At 45.7% G+C, this 26,953-nt stretch overlaps 1 protein-coding gene across 1 annotated transcript; it reads left to right on the forward strand.

Annotated features, from left to right (window-relative positions):
- DBH (dopamine beta-hydroxylase) lies at window positions 1–26,726 on the forward strand. The gene is made up of 12 exons (XM_001505537.3): window positions 1–413; window positions 2,397–2,543; window positions 3,390–3,647; window positions 4,829–5,005; window positions 6,727–6,829; window positions 13,419–13,585; window positions 15,619–15,762; window positions 16,546–16,584; window positions 17,136–17,195; window positions 19,446–19,573; window positions 23,217–23,376; window positions 26,279–26,726. The coding sequence occupies exons 1-12, from the start codon at window positions 72–74 to the stop codon at window positions 26,411–26,413; spliced, it is 1,860 nt and encodes a 619-aa protein (XP_001505587.3). The 5' UTR covers window positions 1–71; the 3' UTR covers window positions 26,414–26,726.
- Window positions 26,727–26,953: the final 227 nt, after the last annotated feature.

Raw genomic sequence — 26,953 nt, forward strand, 5'->3', positions numbered from 1 at the left:
GAGGGTGTGAGTGTGTGTGTGTGTATGTGTGTGTGAGCGATTGTGTGTGCACCCGTGTGTACACTGGGGCCATGCCCACCGTTTGGAGAAGGAGGTCTTGCCTGCCCTCCCTCAGACTCCGGGAGGTGGCATCCATGTACTGCACCATGATCGGGGTCTTCTTTATCATCCTGGTGGCCGCTCTCCAGGGCACGACTCCCCGAGGAAACGTTTTCCCCTTCAAGGTACCTCTGGATCCCAAAGGACTCCTGGAACTGTCATGGAACATTAGCTACCGGCAGGAGGTGATTCACTTCCAGCTTTTGGTTAAGGATCTGAAGTTCGGGGTGGCCTTTGGGATGTCGGACAGGGGCCAGTTTGAAAATGCCGATCTAGCCGTGCTCTGGAGCGATGGCCGCGAAACCTTCTTTGGGGTAAGTCTTTTCTCGCCTCACGACTTTGCCTGAACAGCAGCAAGCGAGGGCCCAGTGGTGACCCTTCTGCAAAGCTAGTTAAAAGGGCTAAGGGGCCAGAGATCTGAGCTCTCCTCCTGCCCTTGGCACTCTTGGGGAGTGTGGCTTTGGAGAAGACATTTAACCTCCCTGGGCTTGGTTTTCCCAATCTTGGTTTTCCTCCCTAGCTCACTGAGAAGTTGTAGAATCAGATGATGAAGTATATGCAGAAGGGAATTCATAGGGAGAAAAATACTTCCCATTTCCAATAAATAGTTTTCTTCTTCCCATTACCCCAAAGAGCTGAGAGATTTTCCTATCACCCCATCCAGCTTGGTGAATTACTCATCCAGGCAGATGAAGGAAATTCTTGACTTTCCTGAACTCTGGTTTTGATTCTATTCATTTTCAAAATTTCATCATGCCAACATAATGCTGATTCAGTAGCAGATGAAAACACACACTCTCTCTCTCCCCCCCAACCGGATACTCGGGCAGCACGAGTTGATTGCATTTCTGAAGCCACATTAAAAATTAATCTTAGCTTTAGCTAACAAGTAGGAAAACATGGAAAGAGCCATTGAGGCCCACATCAATGGGTCAAGTGAAAATCACATTGGGTGTTACAGTAGAAATCAACAGGGCTCCCAAAAAGCATTGTTTGTGCATCCATTACAAATTACAGTGTTAACAGACAACCTTGTGCAAGTATTGTGAGGGACATGGATTCAAACCAACTCTTTTCTGGAAAAGCACAGGCAGGGACTATGACTACAGACTCTGTTGTATTCTCCCAGGCGCTTAGTACAGTGCTCTGTGCACAGTAAGTGATCAATAAATATCATTGATTGATGAACTGATTGATTCTCCTCCAGCGATAAATGGAGGATAATGTTACTGCCTGCTTCTTTACTAACTGTTGACTTGACTATAGCTGCATTTTCAACCCTGGAAACCTAGATAGAAAAGGGCAGTCTTTTAAATGTTCACCTGTCCGGTGCAGTGCTCTTTCCCCCTCTTCCCCAAAACAGCCCGCGCTGTGACTGTCAGAAGCAATTTGGGGCTGAGCAGATGTTCTTTAACTACGACAAGGGGATTTGTATAAATATGACAGTATTGTTTTTCTATCCCAGCAGCTTTTCCTCTGCTCTGATTTCTCAGGCGTTAAGTGATCCGAACTGCCTTAACCTTTCGGTATACTACAAGATTAATTTGCCCAACAAATTTCTCTGAAAATGAATGTCATCCTTTTTTCCCTCTAAGATATGTTCAGCAAATATATTTTTTACTTTTAGCCAAAATGTCTCAAGCTTTTTGATCCTTTTTTTTTTTTTTTTACAGCCATCAGGGTTCTGGGCAAAAACGGTGGGTTTTTCAAAAGAAATATGATTCTGAATCTTATATTTACTGATGTTCAGTGAAATGAAAAAGACTCTGGACAGCAGAACTTGAGGCCCTCACCTTGTTTTAGGACTCACGTAGGGTATTTTTAAAGCAATATATCCATTCGGTTCTGGCTGCCATTCAGGAATGAGTTAATCTGGAAAGCGAGTCTTCTGATTTCTGATATTGAATTCTGAAGCTTCTTATCCCTGGTCTTCATCAGGTCACTGATCTGGCAAAATGGGGAAGATAAAATCCACTCCACATGGGTTCTGAACCTTAATAAATATTAGGATGGTGTTCTGTGATCTGGGAAAGTCCCTTAGTGATGATTTAAATGATAAATTAGCATCCGCCATAATTTAAAGTGAAATAGGTGATATTAATTCTAGCCCAAGCACAGTTCCGTGTCACCCAGTGTCATATTCGTGGATTATTTGATCATCTGTTGCGGTGAATTCTCATATGGTAATATCCTATGATATCCTTGTGAATTCATTCTTATGTTGTTGTAATTAGAATACCTTATTTGAAGTAAACATTAAGATGCATCTTACTGTGTAACTTTGTTTCTCTTGCTAGGATGCTTGGACCGATGACAAGGGACAGATGCACTTGGATTCCCAACAGGATTACCAGCTTCTGGAAGCTCAGAAAACCCCCGATGGCCTCTACCTCCTTTTCAAAAGAGCTTTCAGCACTTGCGATCCGAAAGATTATCTGATTGAGGTGTGGCATATACGAAATATACAGGGGTGGGTTAGATTTGTTATGTGTCCACTGGATTTACCCAAGTATGGGCTGTCACTCTTTAATATCGGTTTTGGATTGAAACGTGTGTGTAGTGCTTAGGCAGGGAGTTTCTAACAACAGGTCATTGTTGCAAAAGACAGACCTAAAACGTAGGTGTAGTTGATCTATTTATGGTGAGGAAATAAAATATCAAGATGGAGGGTTTTTTTCTGGAAGCTCCAGACCAGAGAGCATCCATGCCAAGAGTTTTGAAATATTTTTTAGGGGGAGGCTTAGAAAGGGATTTGAGGGTGTGGAATCTACGATCATAAAACCACCGGTCTTCTGAAGTTCCCGCTATGATGTATACCAAAGTGCTGTAGAGACCTAATGGTCTAATGCCTCCCTTTCCTCTGCTTTGCCTTCCTATTACTCTGAAATGGCATTGAAAAACCATAATGGAGACGATCCCCTGGGGTTGAAATTCCAGCGGGTGGGCTTTCTCGAGTCTCCTGTTTGTCAAGAAGACGGGCACCAAATATGCGTGCTGCCCTCTTCTCTAGGTTCACCACTCACTCATCCCTCACCTGCCGGAGAAAAGAGGAGGTGGTTCTAAAGAGCGGCCGAGAGGTATCATGTAGCACTTTCAGGAAGCGAGGCTGTGCCTTGTTCCTTTCCATATTTAGGGTCGGGACGGGAGGAGTCCTCTCCCACATCACTCAGGACAGCGTTCGACACTGACTATAGTACTCTCCCAAGCACTTAGTAGAGTGCTCTGCACATAGTAAGCGCTCAGTAAACACCACTGACTGATCTATTGACTCCCTGTGTTTTCTGAGGCAGGATGACACTGTTCACTTGATCTATGCCTTCCTGGAAGAGCCATCTCACACCCTTGAAGCCATCAACACCAGTGCCCTGCAGAAGGGTCTTCAGCGAGTGCAGCTGTTGAAGCCTAACATTACCATCCCCAAACTGCCGGCTGACATGGACACCATGGAGATACGGGCTCCGGATGTCGTCATTCCCAACCAAGAGACCACCTATTGGTGCTACATGACGAAGTTGCAAGATGACTTCCCCAGGCATCATATTGTCATGGTGAGTACAGGGGGAGGCCTCGTGTGGAGGGCCCTGGCCCTAATTCTGCCCCACACCCAGGATTCAGTGCGTCCACCTGTCTCCACAGTGAGGGACCGTGTAAGGGATCTTGGTAAATACTTTGATATAATAATAATAATAAATTCAGTATTTGTTAAGCCCTTACTATGTGCAGAGCACCGTTCTAAGTGCTGGGGGAGATATAGGGTAATCAGTTTGTCCCACATGAGGCTCACGGTCTTAATCCCCATTTTACAGATGAGGTAACTGAGGCACAGAGAAGTTAAGTGACTTCCCACAGTCACACAGCTGAGAAGTGGCAGAGCTGGAATTCGAACCCATGATATCCTTACCCAGGAAGGATAACTTGGAAGCAGTGGGGTTTTTTGGAAGCCGTGTGGCCTTGCGGATAGAGCTCAAGCCTTGGAATCGGAAGGACCTAGGTTCTAACCCCGGCTCTGCCGCTTGTCTGCTGTGCGACCTTGGGCTAGCCACTTAGCTTCTTTATGCCACAGTTCCCTCATCTGTTAAAAGGGGATTAAGACTGTGAGCCCCATGTGGGGCAGTGACTGTGTCCAACCTGATTAGCTTGTATCTACACCGGTGCTTAGGACAGAGTCTGGCATATAGTCAGCACTTACCAAATACCATTAAAAACTCAATAGCCAGTGGCCCCCTGACTCCTGCAGACTCCAGGGTGGAGGTAACGAGCGCCAACTTGGAAATGGGAGATAGAATTAATGATTAAGCCTCTTCCGGAAAGTGGGTGGAGAAATGAGTACCAACCTGGAAAAAGGAATCAGCATGACTTAGGGGAAAGAGCTCAGGCCTGGCAGTCAAAGGTCATGGGTTCTAATCCTGCCTCTGCCACTTGTCGACTGCATGACTTTGGACAAGTCACTTAACTTCCCTGTGCCTCAGTTACCTCGTCTGTAAAATGGGAACTAAGACTAGGAGCCCCACGTGGGGCAACCCGATAACCTTGTACCCATCCTAGCGCTTAGACGAGTGCTCGGCACATAGTAAGCGCTTAACAAATATCATCATTATTATTTTATTATTTAATAGGAAGTCAGACACAAAGTGAGGGTCTCACATGAGAGATCGGCATTTGAGAATGAGACAGACTTCTCCAAGTTTCTGTGGTGCTGATTGGTATGGACTTTGAGCTTTCTCTGTAGTACGAGCCAGTCATCACTGAAGGCAATGAGGCGCTGGTTCACCACATGGAGATCTTCCAGTGTGTCCCAGGGTTGACTCAATTATCCGACTTTAATGGGCCCTGTGACTCCAAGATGAAGCCTGAGGGACTGAACTACTGCAGACACGTACTGGCTGCTTGGGCCTTGGGAGCCAAAGTAAGTAAAAGTATAATATCCTATAGGTTTCATGTTCAACTTTCCCTTCACTCCAGTTCTGTATCTTCTCTTCTCCTCTATGCTGTTCCAGAGGGAATTGTGAGGACACATTTGAATCTTCATTAGTTCACCTTTCACTCACGTATGAGATGGTGGTAAAGCCATTTTCCTGTTTTGGAGCAATGAGCCTAGTTTTTGTTAATGGTATTTGTTAAGCACTTACTACATGCCAGGCACTGTAGTAAGTTCTGGGGTAGATACAAGCTAATCAGGTTAGGACAGACCCCTTACTGTCACCTCCCAGGCCCCTGGGAGACCACAGGCCCAAGAAGCCACTGAGGTTCCATGACAGATTGGTGCATTCTGCACCACGATTCATTCATCGGGCAAAATCCTTCAAGATGATCCAATAAACCCGTGGTTTATAGTGACTTCTAATTGATCATCTTCATAGCTCAAATTGTGAGTTCCCCGATCTTTCGACCAGGGGTTGGCACCGGGGAAGACGGAGGCGGATCTTTCTTTAAAGCTCTGGAGGAGGGGACCCAGGACCAGGAACATGGGAAAAAACAGAGGCGTGAAGATCGGGGGCTGTACCTTATCAGAGAGGAGCTTTGTGTTTGGGGGGGGATCAGACCTCCCCCAGGGGACATGCACAAGTGGTTTCCTCTGCCAGACTTGTGAGTGGGTCAAACCGAAATCCCCTGGGGCATTTCCCTCCAAATCTCCCAGCTCCCAGGGCTTCTGCCCCCACCAAGGGACAGAGGGGTCTCTCTGGCAGGGGCTGAGGGGATGGAGTCTATGACAGGACTGGGGAATGGACGGCTCCCTGGGGATACTGTGGGTGACGGCCGCCAGGCTGGCATCAGACCGTGTCATGTGACCACCAAATCATAATGTTGGTATTTGTTAAGCGCTTACTATGTGCAGAGCACTGTTCTAAGCGCTGGGGTAGATACAGGGTAATCAGGTTGTCCCACCTGAGGCTCACAGCCAATCCCCATTTTACAGATGAGGTAACTGAGGCACAGAGAAGTGAAGTGACTTGCCCACAGTCACACAGCTGACAAGTGGCAGAGCCGGAATTCAAACCCATGACCTCTGACTCCCAAGCCCGGGCTCTTTCCACTGAGCCACGTGTTAATCATAGGGGATGCGGCGCTATGTTGGGTATTAAATCAGCCCCTTCTACTAGTGGGATAGGTAGATCTGAGAGGGCAATCCAAAAAATCGTAATCCAAACAAATGCCTCTTCTGCAAATAGCCCCACTGCTGGCCCTCTTCAGCAAACAAGTCAGCTAATAAAAATAATGGTATTTGTTAAGCCCTTACTATGTGCAGAGCACTGTTCTAGGTGCTGGGGTAGATACAGGGTAATCAGGTTGTCCCCCGTGAGGCTCACAGTTAATCCCCATTTTACAGATGAGGTAACTGAGGCACAGAGAGGTTAAGTGACTTGCCCACAGTCACACAGCTGACAAGTGGTTTTAGTATTTGGTATAGCTGTAATTTATATACATATCTATAATTTATATTAATGTCTGTCTCCCTGTAGACTGTAAGCTTGTTTTAGGTAGGGCATGTGTCTGTTTTCTGTTATACAGTACTCTCCCCAGCTCTTAGTACAGTGCTCTGCAAACAGTAAGTGGTCAATAAATATTGAATGAATGAATAAACTTTGGTAATGAATTTGCCTTCCCTTTTCCTCCTCCAATGTACAGGCATTTTACTACCCCGAGGAAGCAGGTCTTGCTTTTGGGGGCCCCGGATCCTCAAAATATCTGCGCCTTGAAGTTCACTATCACAATCCCCTAGAGTTAAAAGGTAAGTCTTAAGTTAGTCTTGGTTTTAGCTTAGGTTTTTAATTTTTTGGCTGTTTCTTAGTGAAGCTCTAGTTTAGCTCTAGCTTAGCTCAAGTTTTGCTCTAGGGGCTGTTTGGCTTTTTCAGGCCTCAGCGTCCTCCTGGGCAAATACCTTCCATTATTATTATCATATTAACCTCTGCGGTAACTGCACCAAAAATGAATTAAGACATCAGCTCCAGTACATCAGGGTCTCACGACCTTAATGTGGAAGGCCAGACCATAGAACATGAAAATATAATCCAAATAACAGTGGAAATGAGTTAAAACTCAACAGTCATAAATTCAAATAGTGACTTATACAATGCGCTAACCACTCCTTAGACAGGGGTAGTATTTTGGGACCTCACTGTTCCAGGGAGAGAGTTCCCTGAGGGAATTGCTTCAACTCCCAGTGTGTTAAAGGTTATGGAGGAATGGAGGAAGCATCTTTTGGTGGTGGAGGGTGGGTGGGAGGTGGAGGCTTCTGCCCTCCTCCTATTCCCGCAGGAGCTGGGAATTCCCTCCCCCAGTGTTGGGTGGGAGGAAGGAGACTACCTCAGTCCTGGGATGCCCCTCTCTTTTTTTTAAATAGTATTTGTTAAGCATTTACTATGTGTCAGGCACTGTTCTAAGCACTGGGGTAGATACAGGGCTAATCAGGTTGGACACAGTCCATACCCCACACGGGGCTCACAGTCTTAGGTCATGGGTTCTAATCCTGGCTCTGCCACTTGTCAGCTGTGTGACTTTGGGCAAGTCACTTAACTTCTCTGGGCCTCAGTTACCTCATCTGTAAAATGGGGATGAAGACTGTGAGCCCCATGTGGGACAACCTGATCACCTTGCATCCCTCCAGCGCTTAGAACAGTGTTTTGCACATAGTAAGCGCTTAACAAATACCATCATCATCATTATTATTATTAGTATTAATCCCCAGTTTACGAATGAGATATCTGAGGCACAGAGAAGTGAAGTGCCTTGCCCAAGGTCACATAGAAAAGTGGTGGAGCCAGGATTAGAACCCGTGTCTTTCTGACTCCAAGGCTCGGGCTTTAACCCCTAGGCCACGCTCCTCTTTGGATCCCCGATCTTCCGTAGCAGAAACGCTCTGGGCCACAGCACATGCATCGCTTCTCCCCTGCAGGGTCAGTCGGTAGCGGAGGCTGTCCTTGAGTTTCAATGCAAGACTCCACTTAGGAATTTGAATCAGAAGAATTCCTTCCTGCTTTTCTCCAACACGGGGTTTGGAGACTCTCTGTCTCATCAAGGATGGGGATTAAACATTCATTTCAGAACTCTGTTTTGCTCTGAACAGCGCGATCTGCCTCTTTCAAAAAAGAAATCTCCTTTGCACCTCGTGGCGTCAGCCGTCACTGTAAGCTATTTCTGAGGCGTTATTTGTAAGTAGAAAAAGACGTGCTGAAAGTACCAACATCTGTGGTGAAAAAGGATTGCAATATAAACTGTTAACATTAGAAGCTTTGCTTCATGTTGGAAAGATTGTATGGGTCTTCTGTGATTCTTAAATGATGCTATTTCTTAAAGGGTAATACAGTATTGCCTACAAATTGATGGTGGGAACATCAGGCCCGACGGGTTTTTAAAAAAATCACAGAACCAGACAGGAGCAGAGTCTACAATCATTGACTCCTTCCTTGCTAAAAGCATCACTGAACATCCAGGCTCATGATGCTGTAGCATCTAACAAACATAATTTGTAATAATAATAGTAATTGTGACATTTGTTAAGCACTTACTATGTGCCCGGCACTGTACTAAGATAAGATAAGGGGATAGCTACAAGATAATCAGGTCCCACATAGAGTTTACAGTCTAAGTAAGAGGGAAAACAGATATTGAATCCCCATTTTGCAAAGGCGGGAACTGAGGTACAGAGGTGTGAAGTGACTTGCCTGAGCTCACACAGCAAAGTGGCATGGCCAGAATTAGAACCCAGGACCTTCTGACTCTCAGGCCTTTCTATCCACTAGTCCACATTGCTCCGCCTCCTTCTACCTGCTCCTTCCAAAAGGTCAGTGCCACTGCTACTCCCTTCATTCTTTCTAGAAATAAATCAAACTCCTGAGCAATTGATCATCAGGCTGGGGAGGCAAGTTAGTGGGAGATTGTGCATGAACTGGAGCTATCAAATTTGGTGATGAAAAACCTCATGCTTACAGGCAATCATAAAACCTCAATGAAGATCTTAGTGCAATTGTGAATTCACAGTCACTTATAGAGAGGATCATGTTGCTTTGCAAACATGAAATGTCCTACTTTTCTATAAATACCAAGATTTAGAAATTATTTCATGAGTCTATCCCCATCTGAATTTTAGCCCATAAAATCTCCCATTTTTATTATTATCCTTCTAATGGATTCAGACCGGAAAATCTGGATATGTTAAAATTTGGGATGGGTGATTTGGGGCTCAGCAGGAATTGACTTTTTCCTTAAGTAACCCCCACGGCCAACTTGCCTTCCTTTACCCAAACTTTTCTTCTCCAAGTTTTTCTCCTTGGGCACAATTCCTGGCAAAGGTGGGCCCTTGAAGTGCCGACTCAGTCCTGAGGCTTTTCTCCTTCCAGTCAGACACAGGGAGCCTTCTCCTCTCAGATCAGCCTAACCCTGGACAGTCACTTGCCCGCCATACTTAGATCTCTCTCTCTCCTTCCCTCCCTCCTCCTTTTTTTCAGGCTTCACCTTTGTTTTCTTCCTGCCCTGGAATGGGGTGCCTGGAGGGGCCTCTATCCTCCTCATGTATTACTCTGCTGCCCGTCCCCAGTCCCTGCCCTCTCCTTCCCACCCCCCCAATTCCATTCCGCCCCCAGGGAGGCTTCTGACACCATATCTTTGTCAGTGACCTACTGGATCCAGATCTCCGGACAATAATAGTGATAATGATAGTTGTGGTATCTGTTAAGCGCTTACTATGGCAGAGGCCCTGGGTTCCAATTCTGGCTGCTTCATTTTCCTGCTATGTGACCTAGGTCAGGTGACTTCACTTCTCTGTGCCTCAGTTACTTCATCTCTAGTTCATCTGGGGATTGAGACTATGAGCCCTAAGTGAGACAGGGACTGTGCCCAACCTGATTTTGTTGCATCTACCCACATGCTTAGTACGGTTCCTGGCACATAAGTAAGTGCTCAACAAATGTAATTTAAAAAAATTCATGTTTGTGCAGAACTATCACCACCATTTCTCTTCCTTCCTTCCTCCATCATCCCATTCTTCAGACTCAACGGGAACTGTCCTGATTATGCTAAGAATTTGGGAATGAGACCGGGGTAGGATCTGTCTGCTTGGGGACCGAGGACTGTAAACTCCTTGGGGGCAGGGAAAGTGTCTACCGGCTCTGTTGTAGTGCACTCTCCCAAGTGCTTACTGTAGTGCTCTGCACAAAGTAAGCATTCAATAAATATCACTGATTGATTGACTGATTGGAGGGATCCCAGCATTTCTTATCTCAGCAGTTGAAGAATAGAACAGAAGCAGCATAGTCTAGTGGGAAGAGCTCGGGCCTGGGAGTCAGAAGGACCTGGGTTAATAATAATAATATCAACGATGGCATTTGTTAAACACTGATGATGTGTCGAGGACTGTTCTAAGGGCTGGGGTGCATACAAGTTAATTGGGTTGGACGCAGTCCCTATTCAATATGGGGCTCACATCTTAATCTCCATTTTACAGATGACGTAACTGGGGCACAGAGATGTGAAGTGACTTGCCCAAGGTCACCCAGCAAAGGGGCAGAGTCTTCTAGTCCTGGCTCTGCCACTTGTCAGCTGCGTGACCTTGGGCAAGTCCCTTAGTGCCTGGTACATAGTAAGCCCTCAACACATAGCATCAGAAAAAGAAAATCCACCATCCTCTGCCACCGAGGCCACACAACGCTTCCCCTGGGCGTTTGCCTGGTCAACCCGAGCTGTACCAGAACAGCAGCTGCAGGGAACGCGACGGGGCATTTTCGCTTGTCCCTCCGCTGTTTGATTTGAAATCGCCCTGCAGGGAGATAGTAGAGCATGAAAGGATTCTGAGGATTTGAAAAGCTGTGAGTGCATGTGTGAGCACCAGTTGGGCGGGTGAGGAGTGCAGATGATGGGCTGTCATTTGCTATCCAGAGAGGCAGTTCGTTAAGGAGCTCTCACCCCAGGCAGTCATTAGTAGAAAGGATCTTGCTGAAAATGCAGAGTAACTGGTCAGCCTGCAATGTCATCTTGGAGTAGCCCTTCAGGATCCAGAGCTGGCACTGATCTTGGACCGGCCCTAGGGAAGAGGCTTGGAAAAGAGATCAGGCACAGTTCAGGACAATGATAATGACAATAATGATTGTGTTATTTATTAAGCGCTTGCTATGTGCAGGCACTCTACTAAGCACTGGGGGGGATACCAGTATATTGGGTTGGACGCAGTCCTCGTCCCACATGGGGCTCACGGTCTTAATGCCCATTTTACAGATGCGGTAACTGAGGCACAGAGGAAGTGAAGTGACTTACCCAAGATCACACAGCAAACAGGTGGTGCGGTTGAGATTAAACGCAGGTTCGTCTGACTCCTAGGCCGATGCTCTATCCACTAGGCCACCAGTACTGCCAGCCCCTGTAGGGGCCTGGATACATCCATCAATTAATCAGTGGTATTTATGGAGCACGTAATGTGTGCAAAGCACTGTACTAAGCACTTGGGAGAGTGCATTCTAACAGAGTTGATAGACATGCTCCCTGCCCACCACAAGCTTATGGTTAGAGGGGGAGATAGACATTAATATGAATAAATAAATTACGGATTTGTACGTAAGTGCGGTGGGGTTGAGGGAGGGGTGAATAAAGGGGCAAATTCAAGTATAAGCATGATTCAGGAGTGAGTGGGAGAAGAGGAAATTGGGAAAAGAGCTTTGACAGGGAAGGGCTCCTGGGGTTTTGCAAATATAGAGAAGCAGAGAATATAGAGAAGCAGCATGGCTTAGTGGAAAGAGCACAGGCTTGGGAGTCGGAGGTGGTGAGTTCTAATCCCAGCTCTGCCACTTGGCAGCTGCGTGACCTTGGGCAAGTCACTTCACTTCCTCTGTGCCTCAGTGACCTCATCTGTAAAATGGGGGTTGAGACTGAGAGCCCCACGTGGGACAACCTCATCACCTTATATCTATCCCAGTGCTTAGAACAGTGCTCGGCACATAGTAAGCACTTAACAAATACCGTCATTATTATTATTATGTACATCTAGTCTGTAAGCTCACTGTGGGCGGGGGATGTATCTGTTATATTGTTATATTGTACTCTCCCAAGTGCTTAGTATATTGCTGTGCACACAGTGCACACTCAATAAATACAGTCGACTGACAGACTCAGATATTTGGGGCCAATCTGGCAGGAGAGCACAAAGAAAACGAAAAGAGGCAGAGGAGAGCTACGCCTTCTTAAAAAGGAGGCCCCTGGGGGGAACAGTTTTCCCTTTCTTGCCTCTGAGTCTGGTCAGGCAGTAGGGTGCGGCCCCCAGGAGAACGGTCATTTCCAGCAGCCATAAGCAGTAGTAGAAGCACCATCCAGTTGGACTTATTTATAAGTCTGACATTTCCTCACTATTGAGTTGAGGTTTCTGGGCCTGGGGTCTCGCAGAACCAGCGGAACTAGTGACATGACCATGGGCCTAGGAGTCACGGTACCTAGGTTCTAATCCTGGCTCCGCCACTTCACTTCTGTGTGACTTTGGACAAGTCACTTAACTTCTCTGTGCCCCAGGTTCCTCATCTGTAAAATGGTTGGATGATACCTGCTCTCCCTTATGTTTATACTGTGAGCCCCATGTGGGACAGGGACTGTGTCAGACCTGATCATCCTGACATAATCCGAGTGCTTAATACAGTGCTTGATGTGTAATAAATGCTTAACGGGTACCACAGTTTTTATCATTATTATTATTATCATCATCAAAGCTAGTAAAACAGTATGGAACATGAGTGCAGGAAGTAGGATCTATTGTGGGACAGGAGTTGAGGGTAACACTGAAGCAGGCAGAAAAGAACCACCTTTGATACACTGTCCTCTCCTGAGCGCTTAATATATTGCTCTGCATAAAGTAAGCACTCAATATGAATACTTGCTTGCTTGCTTGATTGGTTGATTGAGGGGACCAGCCAGCCTCTTCTTGAGAAGATGTGGTTTTGAGAAACTTAATTTTTCATGAGAAGCAGCATGGCCTAGTGGATAGAGGTCTGACCCAGTAGTCAGAAGGGCTCTAATCCCAGCTCTGCTACTTGACTGCTGCGTGACTTTGGGCAAGTCTGTCAACCATATTTACCGAGAGCTTACTGTAGACAAGTCACTTCTCTTTGACTCAGCGACCTCATCTGTAAAATGGCGCTAAAGACCGTGAGCCCCATGTGGGACATGGACTGTGTCCTGATTAGCTCGCATCTACTACAGGGCTTAGTAGAATGCCTGGCATATAGTTAGCGCATAACAAATACCATAAAAAAGCCTGATTTTTCTCCAGACGGCACCTACCCCCGCTAAGGTTCACAACGGGAGGGAGGCCCCAACCTGACCTGCCCCTTGACCTTGCCTTGCAGGCCGGAGGGACTCCTCGGGGATCCGTCTGCATTACACGGCCACTCTGAGGCCTTTCGATGCCGGTATCATGGAGCTTGGCTTGGTCTATACGCCTGTCATGGCCATCCCGCCCAGAGAGGAGGCCTTCATCCTGACGGGCTATTGCACCGACAAGTGTACCCAGAGGGTGAGTCTGCTCCGCATTCTTGGCACATCTCAGCAGCGGGGTGCGGGGGAGGAGTGGTTGGAACTAGTCAGGATGAACAAAGTCATTTTATTTGAAATCCATCCAAGGGCACTCTCTTGGCTTAACGAAACCGGATCGACTTCATCATCATGGGTTTTGTTCGTAATACTCTTGCGGGTACTTTGCAATGTGATAATAATCATGATTAATAATTGTGGTGTTTGTTAATCTCCTAATATGTGCCAAGCACTGTACTAAGCGCTGGGGTTTAAACAAGCTAATCAGGTTGGACACAGTCCCTGTCCCACATGAGGTTCACAGTCTTAATCCCCATTTTGCAGATGAGGGAACTGAGGCATAGAAAAGTGATTGACTTGCCCAAAGTCACGCAGCAGGAAAGTGGAGGAGCTGGGATTAGAAACCAGCTCCTTCTGACTCTCAGGCCCATGCTCCATACTATAGGCAATACGGCTTTTCACCGAAATGGGGGAGACAACTCTAAAAATGCAATTAGAGAGGCCAAAAATAATGCTAAGAATCTGGAGGGACTTCCATGCAACGGAGAATGATCCCAGCTCTGCCAAGTGTCTGCTGTGTGACCTCGGGCAACTCCACTTTTCTCTGACTCAGTTCCCTCATCTGCAAAATGTGGATTAAAACTGTGAGCCCCATGTGGGGCAGAGACTGTGCCTTACCTGATTTGCTTGTATCTCCCCCAGTACTTAGTACAGTACGTAGCACATAGTAAGTGCTTAACAAATACACAATTATTATTATTATTATGGGAGAAATGGGTTGGAGACTGTAGGACCAAAAGCTTATTAAAATATCAATAATGGCTATTTATCTTTTTGGGGCCTTTCCTAAAAGAATGATTTTAAGAAGCTCAGGTTAATTAATGGTATTCCTAGATCTAAATACAAAACCAGACTTGAGACAGATAGAAAAAAAATGGGGCTTTATGAAAGAATCATTGCCAAGAGCAGAGGCTCCAAATTTTAGTGGGGAGAACTCTTAGAATAATTGGAACTTCAAAAGGTCAAAAAGCCCTCTGACTCTGGGAAGGACCAACCATTAAGCATCTCATACAGGGGATTAATCAATCATATTTATTGAGCACTTACTGTGTGCAAAACACCATATTAAATGCTTAGTTCAGTGCTCTGAACTAAGGTGATGGTCTATTATAGTTCCCGTGGCCCAGTGGTTAAAACTCTGGACTAAATTCTTATACTTGAGATTTGGCTCATAATCCTGGTCTCTGTGGGATCCTCAAGAAATCTTTTAGCCTCTTTGGCCTTGACTTCCTCATCTGTAAGGACTTTGTGGAAGTTGATGAATCAAAATAAAGCAAAAAAAGGAGAGTGGAAGCCTGCACTAGGATATTAAAATGCCATATCATCTGTGACTAAATACATTAATGTATAAATGGGAAGCAGCATGGCCTAGTGGAAAGACTATGGGTCTGTGAGTCAGAAGACCCGGGTTCTAATCCCAGCTCTGCCACCTGCCTGCTGTGTGACCTGGGACAAATCACTTAACTTCCCTGTGCCTCAGTTACCTCATCTGTAAAATGAGGATTAAGACTGTGAGCCCATGAAGGACAAAGACTGTGTCCAATCTGCTTAGCTTCTATCTACCCCAGGGCTTAGTACAGGGTCTGGCGCCTAATAAGCACTTAACAAAAGTCATTTTAAAAAATGACAACGAAAATAAAAAACTGAATGATGGAAATCTCTGATTTGGAAAAACAAGACGAAAGGAAGAAACATCTTCAGTAGGATGAATAACATCGATCTATAAGAAAACATCTATTTCTGAGGGTTCCTATCCAAGAATTAAAGCAAACACCATATGGAGTGGATAGTTTCCAGTATCCCTTTTAATTGTGGACTCGAATTCATTCTTTCTTTTACTGAATGCCAGTCTCACCCAAAGCTCTTTCTCACCCGAGTCTCTCGGCTGCCTGAATCAGACTGCAACTGCTCTCTCCTCTCTGTGACCTGACCGTCTCTCCCCCACAATTTTCCCAGGCTCTGCCCCCTTCTGGGATCCACATCTTCGCCTCCCAGCTCCATACTCACCTGACGGGGAGGAGAGTAGTCACAGTTTTAGCCCGCGACGGCAGAGAAAAGGAAATTGTGAATGCCGACCATCACTACAGCCCTCACTTTCAAGTAGGTACCAGCTCCTTCGCCATCCACCACACCCACAACCAACACCAAACCAGGCACTCTTCCTAGGCTTTAATGATCAAAAAAAAAAAAAGAGGCTGTAGAGAGAGCAACCCCTTCCACCTACCATCCAGACATGTCTGGGCCAGTGTCTCCTGATGGAGTGATTTTATTTATTGTATGGAACTTGCAAAGCGCTTACTCTGTGTCAGGCACTGTTCTAAGCACTGGGATAGATGGAAGCTGATCAGGTTGGACACAGTGTCTAACCCACCTGGGGCTCACAGTCTTAATCCCCATTTTACAGATGAGGTAACTGAGAAGCTAAGTGACTTGCCCAAGGTCTTGCAGAGGACAAGTGGCAGAGCCGGGATTAGAACCCAGTCCTTCTGACTCCCAGCCCCGAGCTCTATCCATTAGGCCATGCTGGAGGGTATTTGGGTTATTTTCCTTTTTAACTTTCTGTATTATTCCAGGGGGCAGGGCAAATAGTAGCATTTCTGACTTTCTTTAACCCTCTGTCCTACTAACAGCAAGATGTCCTCAATTCGCAGAAGTCCTAGTGCTACAAGTTCTGTCTAAGGGCCTGGCACTCAGGGAAAATGCCTCCTTCCTGAAGGAAGTCTTATCTGGTACGGTTCCCCTTATGCCAAAAGAGTACTAGAATTGCACTTCAGATCTTATGCAATCCTGCCCAACTTAAAGACTCGATCTTCCTTTTTCTCCTGCTGTAACTTTCCCTTTTCTATTCTCTCCCCCCCCGCTCCGACCCCCTCCATTCTTTAGGAAATCCGCATGCTAAAGAAAGTTGTGTCTGTTCTTCCGGTGAGTGTGAATCAAGGGGACCATCAAAGGGTAACAGTCTTGTTGCACCTCACCTTATTTTGCCCTATTTTCACAGGTTAATTAGTTGAGTCAAAATGGTGACCATCATCATCATCATCATAATAATGATATTTGTTAAGCGCTTACCGTATGCCAGGCATTGTTCTAAGCACTGGTGTAGATACAGGATTATCAGGTTGGATTATAATACTGTGGAAGTGGCTGGAAGATAAATCTGCTAGGGCTCTTCCAGTCCAGTCTTTCAGAGAATCCCTTTCTTCTGTATGTTAAATGCAGCTAATAGTTATACAGTGGTCCAAAGCCATGTCATCATCATTAGTGGCGTTTACTGAGCGCTTACTCTGTGCAGATCACTGTATGAGTCTCTGGCAACAAAGCAACGTTGGGTTACCCCAAAGGCTGCAGTGGGTAGCTGTTTAAAATGTGGCTCATGGGGAGTGGCTTCATCATTTTCCATCAGCATAACTCTGAATTCGTCAAGAAGGGTGGGGTTGTCTAATGCAAGTGTGTTTGCTTTTTTGGATGCACAGGGGGACGTGCTCATCACCTCCTGTACCTACAACACAGAAGACAGGGACCGGGCCACTGTGGTAAGCCTGTGTGTGTGTCCAGAGCTATCCTGCGGCTGTCCTGGAATAGGAAGAGCATTTCTCGGAGTGGGTTAAGGGAACTACAGAGTAGAGCAGTGAAGGGAAAGATGGCTGGGGGGTGGAAACAGCATTGGGAGGTAAAAAAGGATCGGAGAAGATGCCCTAAAACTCTTCTAAACACCAGAGGCTGTGGCAGTCTAACCTCTCCTCATTTCCCCGTGATCCTCTGCCTAAAGTGGTAATGAGGGGACTGAGGATCTTGGCCCCACTCAGGATGGCAACTGGAGAGTTTCCAGTACTCTAGTAGTCTCAGCCACCAGTGGGAGAGTCAAGCACAGGCAAACCCATTCTATTCCTAACTTGGCCAGAGGCTAGGGAGTGGGCTCCCCCTGATTAGACTGTAAGTCCGTCAATGGGCAGGGACTATCTCTATCTGTTGCCGATTTGTACATTCCAAGCGCTTAGTACAGTGCTCTGCACATAGTAAGTGCTCAATAAATACTACTGAATGAATGAATGAATGGAAGGCAATCTGCTACAAGTCAAAACTCACCTGTACTGAGCAGCAGCATTTCAATTCAATTCAATTCAATAGTATTTATTGAGCGCTTACTATGTGCAGAGCACTGTACTAAGCGCTTGGGATGAACAAGTCGGCAACAGACAGAGACAGTCCCTGCCGTTTGACGGGCTTACAGTCTAATCGGGGGAGACGGACAGACGAGAACAATGGCAATAAACAGAGTCAAGGGGAAGAACATCTCGTAAAAACAATGGCAACTAAATAGAATCAAAGCGATGTACAATTCATTAACAAAGAGTCAAGGGCTGAGGCTCAAGTTTACTACGCTGAAGAAGGCAATGGAAAACCACTTTCCTAGTTTTACCAAGAAAACTCTGTGGACACACTACCAGAATTATGGCAGACGGAGGTGGAGCGTTCTGGGAGGGATGCGTCCATGGTGTCGCTATGGGTGGAGGCAACGCGACAGAATAAGACAAGACGAAACAATCTTGGCATGGGGGGTTGTTCTCCATGGCTTTCAGTCCTAGCTACACCTTCTCGATTGTGTGTATTTGTGTGTGTATATGTGTGTGTGTGAGTGTGTATGTGTTTGTAGATAATTCAGACTGGGCTGGAGACCTATCTCAACTTAGTCTGGTTATTAAGCATATTTTTATGCATCAAAACAAAACTCAACCCAGTGTCCTAACACCTGCTCAAGTGTGGAACCCACAGAGTGGCTAAGCTCCTAGGGGGATCAGAGGTAAAATGCAATAGGAACCAGCTAGTTAAAAGCATTGGGGATTTTTATCTCATACTGGCTGTGGGTTTGGGACAATTAGAAACAGGATCTATCCAAATGGGATAAGAAAACCTCCAGGACTAATTCCTCACGTCAGAAATCCAATTACTTTTCAAACCTGAGCTGTTGTGCACGCTTTAAGTCTCTGTGTATTTTAGTGGCGGGAGGTCCAGCTACATGATTATGAAAGCAAAAGTCCCAGTAGGTTGAGAGGCCCAGGATTCAGGTATTACATTTGGCAAAGAAAGTTCAAATTAATTCCATCTGGGACTGAAGTAACTTGGTTTGGAAGGGAAATGAGTTTGAGATTTTCATCGTAGTCTCAGTGAATGAATCAATCCATCAGTGGTCCTTACTGAGTGTCTACTGTGTTCAGAGCACTGTACTGAGCACTTGGGAGAATACAATGAAAGCACTGAATTATGAAAACTGAGTCCAGAACAGTGGAAACTTTGGGCGACAAAATGGAAATCGATGTTGGGGCTTTCCAGAAGTCTGACTTCCTAAGACTGTAAGCCCCCATCTAGACCATAAGCTCACTGCAGGCAGGGAATGTGCCTACAAACTCTGTTGTATTGTTATATTATACTCTTTCAATAGCTTACTAGAATGCTCTGCACACAGTAAGCTCTCAATAAATGCGATTGATTGATTGGTTGACTTAGCATGGACCCAAATCAATGAGAATCCCTCTGGAAAACCACAGACTCAGCCTCGGTCTCTTCCCTCCCTGAGCTCTTCTCCCTAACTCCAAGCAGTGAGATCCAGAGAATTGCAGGTGTCAGGCGGACAGTCCCAGGCAGTCAGAGATTTTCCCTGTGGCCTCACCAACAACCATGTGCTCTTCAGCCCCCAGACCTGCTGACTCCCTCCTGCCGAACATGGGTTCTGCCTGCCAATTAGTCTGTGTGCCACTTAGACCATTCTCTCCTTTACTTTCCAGGGCGGGTTTGGCATAATGGAAGAAATGTGCGTGAATTATATACATTATTACCCCCAGAGCCCCCTGGAGCTATGCAAGAGTGCTGTGGACCCAGGCTACCTGCAAAAATACTTCCACCTGGTGAACAGGTAACCATAGTTACTGAGTGCCTTAGGTCTTTCTTTTTTTTTCTTTTAATGACATTTGTTCAGTGCTTACTGTGGGTCAGGAAGGGTACTAAACCCTGGGGTAAATACAAGCTAATCAGATAGACAGAGTCCCTGTCCCACATAGTATTCAGAATCTTAATCCCAATTTTACAGATAAGGTAACTGAGACACAGAGAAGTGCAGCGACTTGCCCAAGGTCACACAGCAGACAAGTGGCAAGGCTGGGATTAGACCCAGGTCCTCTGACTTGTAGGTCCATGCTTTATCCACTATTCATCCATTCATTCAATCGTATTTATTGAGCGCTTACTGTGTGCAGAGCACTGTATTCGGCAACAGTTAGGCAACAGATAGAGACAATCCCTACTACAATAGGCTCAGAGTCTAAGAGGGGGAAACAGCAAAACAAAACAAACACCTGGCCATACTCCTTCCCAATTCCATTCAGAATTCCATTCCCCGGCCCCAGTACTGAACTCGGCCTCTTAGAACCTTTAGAGCAAGAGATAGCATTTTTCCTGAACCTGCGAGTCTTCTTCTTCTTCTTCCTCTTCCTCTTCTCCCACTGTTCCAAGTTTTTGGGGTAAATACAAGGTAATCAGGTTGGACACAGTCCATGTCCCACTCGGGGCTCACAGTCTTAATTCCCATTTTTCAGATGAGGCAATCGAGGCACAGAGAAGTAAAATGACACGGAGAAGTAAAATGACTTGTCCGAGGTCACACAGCAGATAAGTAGCGGAGCCGGAACTAGATCCCAGGCCCTTCTGACTCCGAGGCCCGAGTTCTATCCGCTAGACCATGCTTCTTCTCAAGCGATAAGTGGGGAAACTCTGTCTGATGGGCTAAGGGTTTTTTGGATCAGGAGTTCCAACGGAGACAGGAGCAGGGCCATTGCATGAAAACTCTCTAGGAGCTGGCTGGTGTCCTCTGAGCCAGCCTTCGATGAATGATTTTATTTATTGTCTACTGTGTGCAGAGCACTGCATTATACTCTTAGGGGAGTACAGTAAAGCTAATAGCCATAAGGCCTGCCCTAATGGGAGTGATAGGCAGATACGTAGTGCAAGTTGGAGAAATAACAAAGATACAATGGTACTAGCAAGTGTTGGGAGAGGGGTGGAGATCAATAAATGAGTGATGGGTAGGTAAACAATAAATATCTAGTGTTGGGAGAGGGGTGGAGATGAATAAATGAGTGATAATATTAATAATAATGTTGGTATTTGTTAAGCGCTTACTACGTGCAGAGCACTGTTCTAAGCGCTGGGGTAGATACAGGGTAATCAGGTCATCCCACGTGAGGATCACAGTTAATCGCCATTTTACAGATGAGGTAACTGAGGCACAGAGAAGTTAAGTGACTTGCCCACAGTCACACAGCCGGCAAGTGGCAGAGCCGGGATTCAAATCCATGACCTCTGACCCCCAAGACCGGGCTCTTTCCACTGAGCCATGCTGCTTCTTATCTAAGTGCTAAGGTTTTGGTGACATGATATGACCTGGTTTGATAAGAAATCAACTGAAGGTTGCTTTCTGGAGGAGGTGGGTTTCAGGAAGCCTTTGAAGATGGGGAGAGCTGTGGTCAGGCAGGTTTACGTGGCTTAGTGGAAAGAGTCCGGGGTTGGGAGTCAGAGGTCATGGGTTCTAATTCCGGCTCTGCCACTTAGCTGTGTGACTTTGGGCAAGTCACTTTACTTCTCTGGGCCTCAGTTCCCTCATCTGTAAAATGGGGATTAAGACTGTGAGCCTCTTGTGGGACCACCTGATTTCCTTGTAACGACCCCAGCACTTAGAACAGTGTTTTGCACGTAGTAAGCATTTAACAAATACTATAATTATTATTACTATTTAAAAGGTGAGAGAGTTCTAGTCTGGGAAAGAGCAGGAGAATTCAATAATAATAATAATAATGTGGTATTTGTTAAGCGCTTACTTTGTTCCAGGCACTGTTCATACAATGGGTTGGGTAAAAGCATTGTGGGTTGGGCACAGTCCCTGTCCCACATGGGGTTCCCAGTCTTGATCCCCATTTTACAGATAAGGTAACTGAAGCACAGAGAAGTGAAGCCCAAGGTCACACAGCAGACAAGTGGAGGAGCCGGGATTAGAACCCATGACTTTCTGACTCCCAGGTCCATGCTCTATCCACTAAGCTACGCTTCTCTGAAGTGAAAAATGAAGGACAGTAAGAAGATGAGTTTGAGAGGAGTAAAGAGCGTGATCCGGGATCTAATGGGAGAAGAGAGTGGATAAGTAAGAGCCTTAAAATCAGTGGTAAGGAGGGACAGGATGACCATTGTAGATTTTTTAGGAGGGGAGAGGCACATGCTAAATGACATTTGAGGAAAATGATCCAGGCAGTGGGGCTAGAATAAAATGAAGAGAGGTGAGGCTGGAGGCAGGGATACCAGTGAAGAGGCAGATGCATTAGTCTAACTGGGAGATTGGGCAAGTCAACTGACTTCTCCCTGCCTCAGTTCCTTCATCTGTAAAATGGGAATTCAAAACCTGTTCTCCCTCATACTTAGCTTGCGGGCCCCACGTGGGACCTGATTATCTTGTACCTACCACAAGCTCCTAGTTCAGGACTTGGTACTTTGTAAGTGCTTACAACTCCCATCATCATTATTGTTATTACTATTATTATTATTATTCCAGAGTGGTGACCAGTGCCACTACATACACCCACAGCTAGGGCTGTTTAGTCACCAATCAGTGGTATTTACTGAGCATTTCCTGGGTGCACAGTTAGCAGCAAGCCTTAGTGGAAAGAGCATGAGCTTGGGATTCAGAGGTCATGGTTTCTAATCCTGGCTCCGCCACTTGTCAGCTGTGTGACTTTGGACAACTTAACTTCTCTATGCCTCAGTTACCTCATCGGTAAAATTGGGATTAAGACTGTGAGCCCACATGGGACAACCTCATAACCTTGTATCTAACCCCCAGCGCTTACAACAGTGCTTGGCACATAGGAAGCGCTTAACAAATCCCATCATTATCATCGTTATTATTATTACTGTACTAAGCACTTGGGAAAACTACAATAAATACAATAGAATTGGCAGACGTGACCCCTGTCCAGAGGGAGCTTCCGCCTAGAGACAGCTGAATCTGCCACGCGGAGCAGGCCCTCAGTGTCAACATGAACGGCACCACTAAAAACTCATAATGGGAGAGGAAAGTGTAAGTACAGAAATTCAGAATCTCTTCATTATGGAGGTACATTATTAGCAAGTCCAGAGCACTCACCACTAAAAACTTTCCTTGTGCTAGCCTAAAAGGGAATCTACAGCTTTTTTTTCCCCCTAAGGAATAGAGGAAGTGGAAAGAGCACAGAACTGGGAGTCAGGAGACTCGGGTTCTAATCCAGCCTCCACCACTTGCCTGCTGTGGAACCTTGGACAACCTCCTAAACTTCTGTCTGCCTCAATTTCCCTCTTCTGTAAAATGAGAATTCAAAACCTGATCCCCTTCTAGATTTTAAGATTCCTGTGGGCAGGGAACATGTCGACCAACTCTGTTATGTTGTACTCTCCCAAGCTCTTGGTACAGTGATCTGCACACAGAAAACACATCATATTTATTGATTGCTTGATTGATGGAGATTCTTCTGCCTCAGGTTTAATGATGAGGATATCTGCACGTGCCCTCAAGCTTCTGTCCCCCAGCAGTTTTCTTCAGTCCCTTGGAATCCATTCAACCGTGACGTGCTCAAGTCTCTGTATGACTTTGCTCCCATCTCCATGCACTGCAACAAGTCCTCAGCGATTCGGTTCCCGGTAAGTATCGGGGGAGGATGAGGAGAGATAGTGAAAACTGCCAAAATTTAGGTTCCTTGAATCCCTCGCTCAGCCAATACAGATTATAATAATGATAATAATAAAAAAAGTATCTGCAAAACACTGTACTAAGTGCTGGGTTAGATACAATATAATTGGGTCTCACATGGGAACTCACATTCTAAGTAGGAGGGAGAACAGGTATTAAATCTTCATTTTAAGGGATGAGGGAACTGAGGCACAGAGAAATGAAATGGTACGTTCAAGGTCACATAGCAGACAAGTGGTAGAGCTGGGATTAGAACCCAGGGCTTCTGATTCCCAGACTCGTGCTCATTCCCTAGGTGACCCAGTCCCAACAGAGAGCAGTCAGAGGAAATTGGGCAGGGGAAGACTGCTGAATCAACTCTCCGACAGACATCGGGGATGCAAAAGCCCGTTTGTGATTAGAGAGGCTTAGGCCTCCTGGTTCCCAAGAGACCGAGCTTCTGCGAATTAAATTTCAAAATGCTTCTCTTGGAGACTAAAAATAGTTTAGGAGGGGAAAAAAAACCCCTAACCTCCTAGCCATACACTAGCATTTCACTTTCTTTTTTTCTTATTTGAGATCGAATGAGAATTTTAAGACATAATTTATTCACCAGCCAAATCACAACATTCCCATCAAGGGAACAGAGCTTGTTTCTAATTAGTTGCATCCATTTTTTGCAGCTCAGTGGTCCAAGAGCCTGAGAGATTTCTGGAAATAGTCTGTGCTCTTCCATCATTTGTTACAGCTTTCCAGCACTGAGGGGTGCTTTTGTGTCATGTGGTGTGACATCACCTGCCTTTTGCTTCCCGAATTGGCGATGGAGGGGGAATGGGACGATGGTGGGTTGGGAGAGATAAGGCAGGATAAGGTGATTCACCTGACAAAGTAGATTTATAGACTTGGAGATCTAGAAACAGCCTCCTGGTCCAGCATCCAGCTCCTGGCAAGAAAATGTCTCAACAATTCAGGGCAGGTAGTTCATAAGTAATAGCAGTAGGAGTAACAGCATAGTTTAATGGATAGAGCACAGGCCCGGGAGTCAGAAGGACCTGAGTTCTGTTCTTGACTCCGCCTCGTGTCTGCTGTGTGACCTTGGGCAAGTCGCTTAACTTCTCTGGGCCTTAGTTGCCTCGCCTGTAAAATGAGGATTGAAAGTGGGAGCCCCCTGTCGGAAAAGGGCTGTGTCCAACCTTACTGACTTGTATCTACCCCAGCGCTTAGAACAGTGAACGGCACATAGTAAGGACTCGACAAATACCGTTATTATTATTATTATTAGTCGCAGTAGTAACTTTAATAGTAGTAATAGTGTTAGTAGTAGAAGTAATAGTGATGTTGTACTGTATTCTCCCAAGTGCTTAGTACAGTGCTATGCACATAGTAAGCGCTCAGCAGATACTACTGATTGATGGATAGTAGCAGTATTTATTAACTAACCATTTGTTGTGGTGACTGTACTAGGTGGTTGGAAAATAAAAAATAGTAAAGAAATGCATTCCCTGCCCACAGAAGCTTACACTCTAATGGGGGGCAGGTGAATATGAAAATATTTAAAATGAGAGAGGTCAAAATAAAGAAATGAATCCATCAGATCTACATACGTGAAAGTGAAAATAAGTTCATTAGTGCTATGGTGGTGGGAAAATTTTTCTATCTTAAAAAAATTTAAACTTGAAAGGGCGAGGCATTAACTATGGCAAATTTCGTGGTTGTCCATCAGGAATCTTTGTCATTCACACTGTAAATTGTCATTTCATGTCAGTGGATTCATCTTCAAATGAAAGGAATCTACATGTAGTGATTTCTCTTAAAAAAACAGAACAGATGCCATTCTGGTATAATCCTTTTTAAAGGTATTTATTATGTCTTTATTATGTATACTAAGTGCTGGGGTAGATACAAGCTAATCAGTTTGGACACAGTCCATGTCTCACCTGGGGTCACAGTATTAATCCTCATTTTATAGTTGAGATAACTGAAGCACAGAGAAGTTAAGGGACTCATCCAAGGTCACACAGCAGACAAGTGGCAGAATCAGGATTAAAACTCACCTTCTGACTCCCAGGCATGTGTTTTATCCACTAGGCCATGCTGCTTCTCAAAAGCCTGGCTGGGAGATGTGTGTGTGCACATCTACCCAGAGCAGGTGAGAGTGCCAGGGGAGGCAACCTTGCCTACTGGAAAGAGCACAGGCCTAGAAGTTAGAGAACTTGGGTTCTAATCCTGGATCTGCCACTGTCTTGCTGTATGAACTTGGGCAAGTGACAACTTTTCTGTGTCTCAGTTTCCTCGTCTGTAAAATGAGGAGTAAGTCCTACTCCATCCTGCTTAGACTGTGATCCCCATGTGGAACAGGGTCTGTGTTCACCCTGATTATCTCAGATCTACCCCAGCACTTAGTATAACACTTTTTACATATTAGCACCTAATATGTACCATTAAAAGAATAGCCCGAGTGAATGCACAATAGTTGCTTTGGAACATCAGTTCAAGGCATTCCTACCATTCCATAAACAGTTTGGCATCAAACATGGGGTGAGTACTACGATGCAAGTTTTCCTTTAACATGGGGTTCACCAAGAAACTCGGCTATATTGTTTTAATCAATCATATTTATTGAGCTCTTACTGTGTTTACTAAGCACTTAGGAGAGTACAGTATGACAGACACATTTCTTACACAAAAGTTTACAGTCTAGAGGGGGAGACGGCCTAAGGTCACACCGCAGAAAAGTGGAGGAACCGAGATTAGAGCTCCGAGGTCGGTTCTCTATCCACCAGGCCATGCTGCCCCGTAATTCCCCTCGCTACTCCCTGACTTTTTTCCTGGTTTCTCAATTTCTCAAAGCGGGGTATGGTGCTCTCTCTGCAGGGTGAATGGGAAAGACAGCCGATTCCAGAGATCACCCGGAAACTGGAGAAGCCAGCCCCTCGTTGCCCACCCGCTACGGGCCTGCCCCTCTCAGCTCCAGCACTGGTCAACCTCGATGGAAAAAAAGTTAAGTGATAGCGGGCCCCTCCTCCAGGAGCCCCAGCCCTTTCCTGAGACTTTTTTCACCTGAATCATAAAATGGAAACCCATCTCCCTCTTACTGTTCAGCTTCTTCCATCTCTACTTTATGTCCCGATGAGGAACGCCGGCGAAAGTGAAGTCGCAGTCACCGTAGCTCAGGAGCCTCCTGTGCATCTCCTTCACTGTCACACTATTCCACATGCTTAGAGTGTCCCTCCAGCAGTCTCCATCCGGCCCCCTCCGGCCTTGGTAGTCAACAAACCGAATTGTTGGAGGAGAACTTTGGGCTCTCTAAACTGTAAGCTCTTTGTGGGCAGGAAATGTGTCTGTTATACTGTTACATTGTACTCTCCCAAGCAGTTAGTACAGTGCCCTGCACACGGTAAGCATTTAAGTAATACATTTGATTGATTGTTGATTGATTTGGGCCTGTGTCGATGCATTCAAACCTGTTGCTACCGGCGGATTTGTTTTATCCAAGTGTGTGGGTGTGGCTGAAAAGATAATTGTGTAACTGAGATGAATTTTTGCACG

This window comes from Ornithorhynchus anatinus, chromosome 4 (assembly GCF_004115215.2).
Source record: "Ornithorhynchus anatinus isolate Pmale09 chromosome 4, mOrnAna1.pri.v4, whole genome shotgun sequence".
Taxonomy (NCBI): Eukaryota; Metazoa; Chordata; class Mammalia; order Monotremata; family Ornithorhynchidae; genus Ornithorhynchus; species Ornithorhynchus anatinus.